This window comes from Helianthus annuus, chromosome 10, assembly GCF_002127325.2.
Source record: "Helianthus annuus cultivar XRQ/B chromosome 10, HanXRQr2.0-SUNRISE, whole genome shotgun sequence".
In the NCBI taxonomy this organism is placed as follows: domain Eukaryota; kingdom Viridiplantae; phylum Streptophyta; class Magnoliopsida; order Asterales; family Asteraceae; genus Helianthus; species Helianthus annuus.
The window spans coordinates 65606134-65619006 of NC_035442.2; the positions used below are offsets into that span (position 1 = coordinate 65606134).

The 12873-nt window shown below is 36.2% G+C and overlaps 1 protein-coding gene and 1 long non-coding RNA gene across 2 annotated transcripts; both read left to right on the forward strand.

Moving 5' to 3' along the window:
• Positions 1-1036: 1036 nt before the first annotated feature.
• On the forward strand, positions 1037-2985 carry LOC110884597 (lactoylglutathione lyase). The gene is made up of 4 exons (XM_022132316.2): positions 1037-1259; positions 1353-1583; positions 1689-1764; positions 2839-2985. The coding sequence occupies exons 1-4, from the start codon at positions 1176-1178 to the stop codon at positions 2868-2870; spliced, it is 423 nt and encodes a 140-aa protein (XP_021988008.1). The 5' UTR covers positions 1037-1175; the 3' UTR covers positions 2871-2985.
• Positions 2986-10734: 7749 nt separating this feature from the next.
• LOC110881353 lies at positions 10735-12809 on the forward strand. The gene is made up of 3 exons (XR_002559702.2): positions 10735-11169; positions 12246-12321; positions 12759-12809. It is a non-coding gene; the product is annotated as an uncharacterized LOC110881353 (long non-coding RNA).
• Positions 12810-12873: the final 64 nt, after the last annotated feature.

The window sequence follows — 12873 nt, forward strand, 5'->3', positions numbered from 1 at the left end:
AAAGATCAAGCCCTCCTCGCATTTTCACAATAACGCCAGGAGCAGGGGCGGACCCACCCCCAGCCCAATGTGGGCGGGCGCACCCCCGGAAAAAAAAAAATTTAATGCTATTTTCCGTTGAAAATCCCGTCCGCAACCCTTGAAATTTTTTCGTCCGCATATCTTAGGTAAAAAATGTTATTGATTTATATTCTAAATTTTTTTAGTAAACTCTGATTTTTTTTTTTTAAAAAACTACCTAAACTATATAAACTTATACTATCCAACTTAACGCAAATAACTAATAACTTAACCCACTGTTTCATTAAACATAACTAGCTCACTAATTCCTATCCAATTAACCAAACTTAACATAAGTTCAAACTATAATAATTAAAATAAGCCCAACAGTCTCTTAGAATTCCTCCCGCCCTCTCTCTCTTGCGTCATCTCCTGCCAACGATCAGCGAACACAGCAGCAGCCACAACGGCACATCATCAGCAACCTGAACCACCGCCGTCCGACACCAAACCAGTCGGAATCTGATAAAGGGTAAGTTTTTATGTTTTTAAATGATTTTAGTTGATATTATAGGAGAAAAAAGGTAATAAAATTCTTAAATAGGTTTGAAATTTCGTGTGTTTTGATGTTGTTTATGGTTATTTAGATGATATTTCGGGTGATTATATTGTTTAGATTATTTTTAAGGTGATTACACACGATTTATAGGGCTTGAATAGTTGAAAATTAAAATTGAAACATTATGTTATGAAGCGATGAACTTATGGATCAATTTGTTTGTGATAGGAACCATGAGTAGAGACGTTATGGATAGATTTTAAAAAAAGAAAAACCGTAAGGTGACGTTTTAATTTTATTTGTAATAATGTTTGACGTGTTTCTAATGATTATATAAATTTAGTTTGATTTTGTTTTATTTTACATGACCTGACTCGACCGGATTCGAACCGATTTTTTTACTTATAAACATAACATCACACCACAAAGATGGTGTTCCGGTGTTTTAAGGCGTGAAGTGGCACATCGCCACCACTACACATATGGTCTTTTAGAGAGAGAAAAAAAGTGATCTCGGGCAAAAGGTTTGTTTAGGATATTGACACGCGTACTCCAGCATCCACATAAACAAGCCAATGTGGATGATTTCTTTTCCTGCAACTCATTAGATAACATAATGGCTGCTGCCGTAGGAGCCTCCTTCAATCATGTCGCCAGAGAGTCTTCGGACGTCGATCGGCTTGCCCACTTTTACCAAGACGTAAGTCAGTCATCCTCAACAATCTACTCTTAATCAATTTCCCTATGCATATATGTTTTTTGTTATCTGTCTGACTCACTTGTTTAATGGTAGATATTTGGATTTGAACGAATTGAAAGCCCTAAATTTGAGTTCAAGGTGATATGGCTTAGGCAATCGCCTTCTTTCTGCCTTCACCTCATCGAGAGGGACCCAACCACCAAGCTTCCAGAAGCTCCATGGAGTGCTGCTAGCGATGCTGTCGCAGATCCCAACAAGCTCTTCAGAGGCCATCATCTTTGTTTCACTGTTTCTAATTTTGACCACTTCGTCACTGCTATCAAGGTATCTATCTATTTCTAATACTAGCAATTAAAACAGTATATAGGGTTTCCAACACTGAAACAGAGATGTATCCAAAAAGTGTTGTGATTAAATAAATGTATCCAGGCAAAAGGAATTCAGACACATGAGAGGACTCAGCCGAATGGGAAAACCAAGCAAGTCTTTTTCTTCGATCCTGATGGTTAGTTAGTTCTACCTTATCTCTTCTTCGTTTGTGTAATTTTGGTTTGACAAAAATACCAGATGAAACGCTTTAATGACTAAATTGGTACATGTCCAAGAGCAACCATCTATATTGCTATCTGATGACAACAAATCTTTGTTAAAAATAGTCAAGAGTTAATTGCCCGGATGGTATCATTTTTTCACCTTTAGTCATCAACTTTTCAAAATTGCATGTATGTTTCTGTGGTTTGATTGTTTGTTACTCGGATAGTTCCTGAACTGAACTGGATGGTCGTTAGTTTGCTCAGTTAAATCCATATAAAATGACTAAATTGCCCTTGATAATAAAACAAAATAAATTAAATAAGTATTAAATAAGATCGTGTCTTTTTTGCTACCGTTTCTGATCAGAACCTGAAGGTTCTCTTTCCAGTTTATGGAAGATTGACCAACTTACTTTTATTAGGTGTACGGAAGATGCAAAGAACATGTTTGATGAAATGGCTAGTAAAGAAAATGTTGTATGAAACGCCTGAAGATGATTTTTTTTTTCTGTAAAATGTGTCCAAGATTATGGTCAGGGCTAGCGATCTTTCATTTAAATACAATAACTTAATCGCCGAAGTTAAGATGTGAAGGTGCTCCGCCGCCGGAAGTTTTGGCCGGAGTAGAGTGGGGCCAATTGAACTATTAAATAATAAAAATTATATTTGTTATGTTTTATTTATTATTTCTTTTAATATGAAGGGTAGTTTAGTCATGTTACACCAACTTATCTGAGTAAACTAACGGTCATCCACTATCGAAGTAACAAAACCACAGGGAACATACATGTAATTTTAAAAAGTTAGGGACTAAAGGTGAAAAAACAACAAACCACATGGAGCATCCGGGCAATTAACTCAAATAGTTATTTAGGAGGTTTTGTGGATTAATTATAACACTGTAGCGACTTCGGTTCTGGTTCCTTTTCATCCAACGTATTTGTTTGACGCGTGAAAAATTTAACCTGTATAAGCCAATGTACTTGATTTACTTTTGATGCGTTAATGTTGTTTGACTGACAATCAGTGTCATGTCCCATGTGCAGGTAATGGCTTGGAGGTTGCTAGCAGTGAGTAACCAGATCCATAAAATAGATGACAATGTAATGCACCATAGTTAAGGATGGTAATAAACTTTTAAAACTGGATGTTGTTGTGTTGTGTTGATTTACATGTTTTTCTTTTTTCTTTTTTCTTTTTTCTTATTTTTCCTACGACCTATATAAGCCCTCGGGCATCGTCCGTTAAACAGATAAATCTAAACGAAACATCATCAAACTCAACATTGGATACAACCCGTCAAAGGCAATCAATAAACCCAAAACATCACCCGATCGTAAGAAACCCTAAAATACGTCTTCCTTAGAGACGAACGTCACAATAAGCATACCGTGACGTGAAACCTTTGGTAACATTAGTATAAAAACAAACCAAACAAACCAAAAGTCGGAAAGACGATACAACTCTGTAACGTTGGCCGGAAAATGTAAATAAGTAACACAAATCCAATAAAACAATTCGTTCAAACAATAACCACCCAAAAACCAAGCCATTCGAACAACATGCGTGAATCAATGAACAAAAAACTTACCTAAAGTAGCCGGAAAATCGCCGGAGAAAGTAAGTCAAAGTTGCCACAGTGTAGAGAGATACAGAGAGACATGTAGACAAAGAGTGAGAAAGCCTAAAGAATAAGAGACGGTGAGGGGAAAACCTTTTAAACCTCTCACCAACCTAAAATCTACAACCAAAAAAACTAAAATCTACAACCAAAAAAGCAACACAAACAGACACCTAAAGCAGGTAAAACCAATAAAGCACAAAGTACAACCCAGAACGTATAGAAATCTTGTAAATTAACATTATATAAATGAGGTTTGTATTAAAAATAATTGATTTTGATTGGTTTTTTAATTCGTTCTCATAGTTCTCGCAATATTTAGTGTTCGATAATCATCCCCATAAACTAGTATAATTCAATTGTTGCATTTCTACTCTTTAAGCCGACTTAGTTATTTAGCCTTTGTTAACTTTAATTAAGCTTAATACAAAATGTATTTGATTTGATTAAGATGAAATGTAAAAAATGGTTAAATATATTGTCAAATCTTACGGCGGTCCGGTTTTATACGACCGGTTTTTAGTATAAACCGTAAATCAGATCGTTTGATACGGTTTTAAACCGAAGCGTGAGCACTCTAATACGAACTACTCATTCTCTCTTCTCTGTTTTCCATTTTCCCATTTTTATAATATCTAGCTAAATATATAAACCCATGTTTGTAACCCGATGCTACAACCCGGTTTCAACCTGATTTAGACGACCCGTCCATATTCAATGTAGGTGTAAGTTAAATCACAACACTAAAAAACGTTGGAACACACTCAAAAAATGAAAAAAAAAAAAAAAAAAAAAAAAAAAAAAAAAAAACGCTCTCAAAATGCTATACTAGTGGAGGAAGTAATACAAGATGAAGAGGAAAAAAAATAAAATATGTTTCATGTTGTAACGGTTTTTTTTAATGAAATTATATATTAGTTACTTATAAAATTACAAAACATTTTTTAGAATGGCGATACCAAAATAAATAAAGTATGAACTTTTAAGTAATATATGAACATTATTTATTTTTGAAAGTTTTTTAATCGGTTTGAATAAGAGGGTAAAGAGGCTCAAAATGGGGTTGAGAACCTAAACCAGTCCCAATCAAACCATATTCTGTTTCGTACGGTTCAGTTCTCTAATTCACCAAACCAGTTTCAACATGACCCGGGTTTAGGCACAACCGGATTTGTATACTTTCAATCTCAACCCAAATTGATTTCAACCCGAATCATGTTAAAACCCGATTTGTGCACCTCTAACAACCCGATTTGTGGACCTCTAACTAAACATATAATAGGATGTCTGTAAACCTTTTTTTACATCAATTTTTTTTTTTGAGTTTTTGTATATAACACACATACTAGCCGTTAAAATAAAAAAAAAAACTTATTTTTTGTAAATTATATTTTACTATTTCTAAATGTTTTTAAACTTCTATATTTATCCAGTGGCGGATCTAGAAACGGATCGTAGCCGTAACGTTTTATAAATAAGCCGTAACGAAATCGAAAAAACGTCAATTTTTTTCGAAATTCACATTAATTTTTCCAAATTTTTCCGTGCCAAGCCGTAGCGGGCGTTGCCCCCTTGTATAAACTACATCCGCCACTGTATTTATCGATATGCAAAAACTTCGAAATATATTAGGTATAAATAAATTTCTTACATGTAAAAATAATTTTGTTATGAGTTTTTCATGTTTTATCAATGGTTTACCGGGTCCTCACTTTTTATGGTATATATATGGAAAAAATAAAATAAAAACTCACTTGAGATGAAAAACCCATGAAAACCTTATGTAACAAATTGTTATACATATCTTCAAAGAGCAAAAAAAAAAAAAACGTTGAATAAGATATGAAACGATAAAACAAATAATGATTAAAAAGAGAGCAACTAAAAAAAGTCCATTCGGGATGGATTAGTTAGTTGTTCAAGTATTTATCAAGTCAGGTGACGTTATTGGTACTCACGAATAAACATTAATGTATGGAAACAAACACGACTTTAAGTGTATGGGGGTGGCTTTGGCACGAACTAATATATGGTTCATGCTCCGGGTCACCTATTCAACACACAAACCCGCAACCGAATATACTACAACCTAGGACTGTAAACGAACATAACAGAACCAAACGGAGCCATGTTTATGTTCGTTCATCTAGCATTGAACTTGTTCACCAACACATATTGAACGAAACTTATTGTTTATGTTTGTTTATTAAGAAACTGAACTTGTTCACGAATGGTTAACGAACAGAAACAAACATATACCCTTTAAAAAATAATTTCTTAATGTCAAAAACTAGGCATATTCACCTTCTTAAGCACTTGATATCCCAAAACAAAGGCACTCTACACTAGTTACACTTAAAAAGCATAAACACATAATCCCAAAATAATGTATATATGTGTGTGCCCTCGAGAGGGGGGGGGGATGAAATTGCACTAATTTTAACGTTATTTACTAATTTCGTGAAAATAACGTTAAAAGCGGGGGACAGTTAATCATGCATCATGTAGTGTCGTTGATAGTTGAAAGACAATGAGGTACATGCACCAATCGGCCTTTTTGCCGAGAGTTATGCGCCTTATGTCCAAGGCTTGATGCAAAACTATTATAGAGTCGGGGGTCTCACTAGAAACAACCTCTCTAGTCTTATGAGGCAGTGGTAAGCTGTCTACATCTTACCCTCCTCAGACCCGACCTTAACTTTGTTGTTGGTGAGATTTACTGAGTATGATGATATAATCCCAAAATATTGTTTCAAAGATTTAGCTTTCTAATGACTAAAAAATAAACAAACATAACAAAAGGCCATAAACGGGCATAAACAAACATATTACTGAACGTTCACGAACACAATTAAACAAACGTGACTTTGCCCGTGTTCATTCATTTAATTAATCAAACGAAATTCCATATTCGTTCAATGTCGCTTAAATGGCAAGACAAGACAATTCGGGTGTGGGTTGAAGAGGAACAAAGGGAATGGTTACCGAATTGTTTGGAGGAGGAGGAGATTGTAGATGAGTCACTTTCAATGAACGACGGCATCAATGTTAACATGGTCGATGAACAGGTAGACAATGGCAAAGGAGATCCCAGTGAAGATGCGAAGGTTGACGGCATGGCTGATTCCGGTAACGTAAATTTGGTAAACAGTAGTAATATGGAAAATCGTAATGGTGTCAATTATGGCACTAATAATCAGCCGTCTTTGGATGGAAAGGATTCGAATTTGCATATTAAAAGGGACAATTTCTTTTGTTATTCTTTTGGGCACATTTCTAATGGTGATAAGGTGGGCCTTAAGAAATACAAAAAGGTGGATAGGATAATAAGGGCCCAATCTGTTTCACCGCAGACAAATGTAGGCCTAAGAAATGACCAAGAAGTGATGACCCATTTGGGTTAAATCCTTTATTGGGTATTAATGATGATTCAAGTGGGCCAAGTGAGGAGGAGAGTGTTTTGTTGGCTGAGGAAAATAGAGATGTAGAAGAATATTTAACACCAGACCTGAACCAGAAGCTTCATACTGAGTCTGCTAATACTGATGCGAACGATGAACAACAGTTTCGGCATTCTGAAGAGGTTGCAAAGACGATTGAACTGGGTCAGAGACTTGGTGTCGAGAACAATGGGGAATTCAAGAAACAGGTAATGGATTCGATTCATCATGAAGGCTTTCAATCGGTTCCTTTATGAATTTTTTAACTTTAAACGTCCGTGGGTTGGGGGTCCAAGCGAAGAAGGTTTGGTTTCGGGATATACGTAGGGAGCAACAGATAGGGTGTGTTTTAATGCAAGAGACTTTGTGTCATAGTTTGGTTGAAAGGGATCTTGAGGGTTTTTGGGGTAATGGAGGGTTTGAATTCGGTTTTGTGGAAATCACAGGACGATCTGGTGGTCTGGTGATCGACAATATGGGATACAAACGTTTTTGATTTGCTGGTCAAGGAGAGGAATCAGAATTATTTGTTATGTTCTGGTTCGATTAAAGGAAGCGGAGAGTTGATTATGTGTTGAATGTGTACGCGCCACAAAACGAGGTTGATAAACGGAAATTATGGATGAATATTGTTGATATTATCACAGCTAGAAATGGTTTATAGGTAGTGGGAGGGGATTTTAACTCAGTTCGGTATGAGGATGAAAGGCAAAATTCCAACTTTAATGCGGCAGCGGCTAGAGAGTTCAACACTTTCATTGAAGAGGCGAGGTTACATGAATTTATGCTCAGGGGGCGCAAGTTTACTTTTTCGGTAGGTAATAAATTAAGCCGAATTGATAGATTATTCGTTTGTTGGGATTTTTTTTTGTAGATGGGCGTCTGCTGAATACAGAGTTTTGCCAAAAGGTTGTCCCGATCATTGTCCGGTCATCCTCAAGACGTTTTCAGGTAACTTCGGGCCAAAACCATTTCGGTTTTTCAACTCTTGGTTACAAAGGGACGATTTTGAGGGGGTGGTGTTGAAGGCAAATAATGAATTTCGTGGACATGGTTGTCCTGATGCGGTGTTATTACAAAAACTCAAATGGTTTCGAAAATACATCACAGAGTGGAAGGAAATTATTAAACAAAAAGATCTTGAGGAAGAATTGATTTTAAAGAATGAGGTTGAAGATCTTGATATAATTCGCGAACAAAGGGATTTGAATGAAGAGGAAGAATGGGTTTGGGAGGAGAGTCGAAGACGAATTAGAGAAATAGAAGAGTTCAAATATAAAGATCTGCAACTGAAATCTAGCTGTAAATGGGCAACAGATGGGGATGATAACACGCGGTATTTTCATGGTCTCATTAACAAAAGAAAGGCGTCAAACAGTATTCCAGGGTTGATGGTTAATGGGAATTGGGAGACGAAGGCGTCTAAAATTAAAAAAGAAGTTTTTCAATTTTTCAAGAAGAAGTTCGTTGAGGAAATGAAAGTTAGACCTAAACTGGTAGGTCATGAGTTGAAACGATTGTCTGACGATGAAGCGGCCTTGGTGGTTGCACCTTTTCCAGAGACGGAAGTCAAGGAGGCGGTATTTGGTTGTGGTAATGATAAGGCACCGGGACCGGACGGATTTAATTTTATGTTCATAAAGAGGTTTTGGAACATTCTTTCAGCAGATTTTATGAATATTATGAATGAGTTTTTTGAAACCGGGTCCATAAGTCGAGGTGTTGGCTCTTCATTTATAACTTTAATTCCTAAAAATTCGGCCCCTTCGGGATTAGGAGATTATAGGCCAATAACTCTCATTGGGATGATTAGCAAGGTGATTTCTAAGATCTTAGCGAATAGGCTCCGAAAGGTTATGGGGAATATCACTTCAGAAACGCAATCTGCTTTCTTGAGTGGTAGATTTATTTTAGACGGGCCGATGATGATTAATGAGATATTGGCTTGGGCGAGGCAGATGGGCAAGGAGATGTTTATTTTTAAAATTATTTTGAAAAAGCATATGATAATGTGCATTGGGGGTTTTTATTAGATATGCTTCGTCAGTTGGGGTTCCAGATTCGATGGTGTTTATGGGTGGAGGGTATCTTGATGTCGGCGAGGTCGTCAGTGCTTGTTAATGGAGCTCTTACATTTGAATTTGACTGCAAGAAAGGAATTCGACAAGGTGATCCGTTATCGCCTTTCTTGTTTGTCATTGTCATGGAGGCATTCTCTAGCTTGTTCAGGAAAGTTAAAGACATTGGGGTTTTTGATAGTATTCGGCTTCCTAATGGTGGCCCCAGGTAAATCATTTTTTATATGCAGATGATGCCATGATCCTAGGAGAATGGTCGATTTATAATTTCAACAATCTGAAGAGAATGTTGCGATTATTTCATATATGCTCGGGACTTCGAATTAATATTCATAAATCCATCTTATATGGTATGGGGGTGGGGTTGGATGTTACTCAAACGATGGCTGCGGGTATGGGTTGCAAGGCGGGTAATATCCCTTTTGTATATTTAGGCATAAAAGTTGGCGCCAATATAAACCGAGTTCTTAGTTGGCAACCGGTTAAGGAGGTTTTCCAGGCGCGGTTATCTAGATGGAAATCACAAGTTCTCTCAATTGGTGGAAGACTAACTCTAATCCGTTCGGTTTTAGAAAGTCTTCCCACTTATTATTTTTCCCTCTATAAAGCACCGAAAAAAATTATCAATGATTTAGAGGCGATGATGAAGAAGTTCTTGTGGGGGGGGGGGAGGGGGTAGTGACGGGGTTAAAAAGTTACATTGGGTTGGATGGGATAAGGTCACGGTGGCGAAAGGTAAAGGCGGTCTGGGTGTTAATAGGCTAGAAAATTCGAATCAAGCTCTTGTGTTAAAATGGTTGTGGAGGTATAGGAGCGAGAACAATGCTTTATGGAAAAAGGTTGTAGATGCGGTCCACTCATCAGCTCGCAATTGGGATCTTTATCCAGTTCAAACAAGGTACAAAGGGGGTTGGTATAATATTGTGAAATGGGGAAAGCAATCGAAGGTGGCTGATGTCGGCTTTAATAGCCTTATTAGAGCTGATACTGGAAATGGTGATTTGATTCGATTTTGGATGGATCCTTGGTTATGTGGGCAACCATTAAAGGTGCGTTTTCCTAATCTTTACAGACTTGAAACTGACAAACATTGTAAGGTGTCGGATCAGGTATTGAAGGCGGGAGGCGCTAGGAGTTTTGGGTGGAAATGGCGGCGCGATCCGACATCTTTAGAAGAATCTTTGGAATTGACGGATTGTATTAATATGCTTACGACTGTGAAGCTTTCTGAAAAGAAAGTGTAACATTCGTCAAAATGGGTCCCAAGACCCGACCCATTTTGAAACTAGGATCCTGACCTTTGAACCAACGGAACTTATTTCGCGAAATGAATAATCGTTGAAAGATTTTTATCCTAATTTAATTCGGTTATAAATATGGTTACTTATTTATATATTCGTTTAACTAATTGTTAGAGTTTGTAATTAATTTAAGTTATAACTCTGTAGGTGTCGGTTAGTATAAACCTGTAATGTTAAGGGACCTAATGGTAAGCTTTGAAACTTGGAATTAATAATAATAATAATAAGGAAACAAAATGTCATTCGTATGATGGGCTTTATTAACTTAATCTTACAAGTTATTTTAGAATCATATAAAGTTAAATATGACATATAAATAGAGTATATAAATGATATTACAAGGCTTTTGGTTTCAATCCTAGTGTACCTTTTTATGAGTAAAGTTTTAATTGAATTTGGACATTTAATATTAGGTTGGTGATAATTAATGGTTTGGGTTCAACATCATTTCTGCACACCACGTTTGAAACCTTTGCCGCCCAAATGCCAACAACCACATCTCAGTGAATTTACTTCTTGGTTGTTCCTAATTTATCGAAATTGAACCGACGTTTTCTGTTTTTAAAATCAACCCTACATGCCTTAAACTTACCTCATATCTTCTTTTAGATCAAACTCAACCTTACACATCACCCCAAACCATTCGGCCGCCACCCTCCTTTTTGCGCCACAATCCCTCACCCCCTACAGCTTCTGGTCGCCCATACCCCTCCTCTGGTACACCCTCATAGCCACCCTTGGTCACCATTCTAAACACACCTCACCTCTATTCACGTCCGCAATGCACCAAGACTCGCCGGAGACACGAAGACGCCGCCGCCGGGCTCTTTGACTCGTTACGTTGCAAACGGAACGCCACCCGGATCACGTGGAACTCACCGGAGCATCCCGAAGTCATCGGAAACTAACCCGGAACTCGCCTTATCACCTATAGTTGGTATACATCTCTTTTTTTTTGTCAATTCATTTCACGATTTCGTTGTTTCATTGCTATGGAAATAATGAACAGAAGAAGATGAACACTTGAACGGTGTTCAAAACATTACTAAAATTTAAAAACAATTGTAATCTTTTACATGTAACAATGGTATTTCGAATGGCTTTATTACGAAGAATATGTAACTTGATTTGAATAGTATAAGAATGCAAAACAAAAAAAAAATGCTTGATGAACTACCATGCTGAAACAAAAAGAAAATATAGAACAGTTCGGTCTTTTTTTTATAATGAAGATGATGAACCCCCCACTCTTTTGTCTTATTCTTAATTTATTTTATCTGTTTGATGTTAATTATTTATTTATTTTTTTTTTTTTTGAACGGCCAACAAACTCAATCCCGAGGACTCTCGGGGCACCCACTGGACAAACGGAGTACTCCGAGAGTAACCCGAGTCCACCACCAATTCCGGGGAAAACCCGGTATTTATTTTTCTTCTCTATTGCAATCATCCATATTCTAAATATGTTATTTTTGAAATTTGTGTACACTAACATACTTCCTTACGAGCATCTCGATTAAAAGTTGTGTTTTAATATCAAGAGCATTAAATTAAAGCCAATTATTTATGTTCCTTTTTTTTTTCTTCTCAAAGTTGGTCGCACAACATTTGAAGATAGTGAGCAAATCATTTTGTCCATATTATTTAAAGTGTTCCTATCTTATAACTATTTTTATTTAAATAGTTAGTAATATCCTTTTATAAAAATAGATAAATACAATCTAATATTATAAATTACTTTATGAAGATAGGAATTTTAATAGAATAATTTATTTAAATTATGTGTCCCATATATTATGTTGAGAAGATAAAATGAGGGACGCATATAGTTTAATATAAAATAATAATAACAAACAAGTAAGGCATAAGCTAATATGCGTGGTTTTATTAAGTTTCATTTTTTTAGGCATCATGTTTTCAAAATAATAAACAAACGAGACCCATAACTTCAACGCATAAACCATAAATATTAGGGTTATTAACTAGATCGTGTTATGTGTTGTAAATGTTTAGGAAAATCGTTATCGTTTATTCGGTTTCCCAATCTTTACTCGTGCGTTATTGCAAGAAATCTCCATATGCGACCACTGTGAGTATACTCGTATTTTCCCCTTTTACTTTTACCACTTTTGGGGTGTAACATGTTTATCTATCAACAAACTTACACATGAACATTTTGCTTAAACACATGAACATTCCTATAACATGCTTGTATACGTGATGGCTTGATGCTTTAAACTTGGATTAATCTTATGTGTTGAATTTATCATTAACTTCGTACGAGCCAAACCGTGACATATGTAGCGCTATAGGATTAACGACCCGCCTCTTTATCTTCGGTTATGTCATGAGCATATTGCGTTTCCTTGGTTCGATATGTTAGACACATACCATGTTTAGATGTTTATCTTGAATCACATGCTTGCTATGAGGAATTGTTTAAAACTTATCTTTTGCTATGTATGTATCAAACTTGTATACTCGCCTTTGCTTTTGCATTGAATTGTATTTTTAAACATGTTACAGGTTGATGATGACGATGCTATAAAAAGAAGTAGCGTTGATGCCTAGATACACATATAGATGTTTAGGTTAATATGTTGTATCAAATTTTGCTTATGTTGTTATGTATTACTTTTTG

Excerpts from the sequence above, each read along its gene's own strand:
- LOC110884597 (XM_022132316.2), top strand. The coding sequence starts at position 1,176 with ATGGCTGCTGCCGTAGGAGCCTCCTTCAATCATGTCGCCAGAGAGTCT. Across the intron at positions 1,260-1,352 it reads TTGCCCACTTTTACCAAGAC|ATATTTGGATTTGAACGAAT; the intron begins GTAAGTCAGTCA and ends GTTTAATGGTAG. Across the intron at positions 1,584-1,688 it reads ACTTCGTCACTGCTATCAAG|GCAAAAGGAATTCAGACACA; the intron begins GTATCTATCTAT and ends AAATGTATCCAG.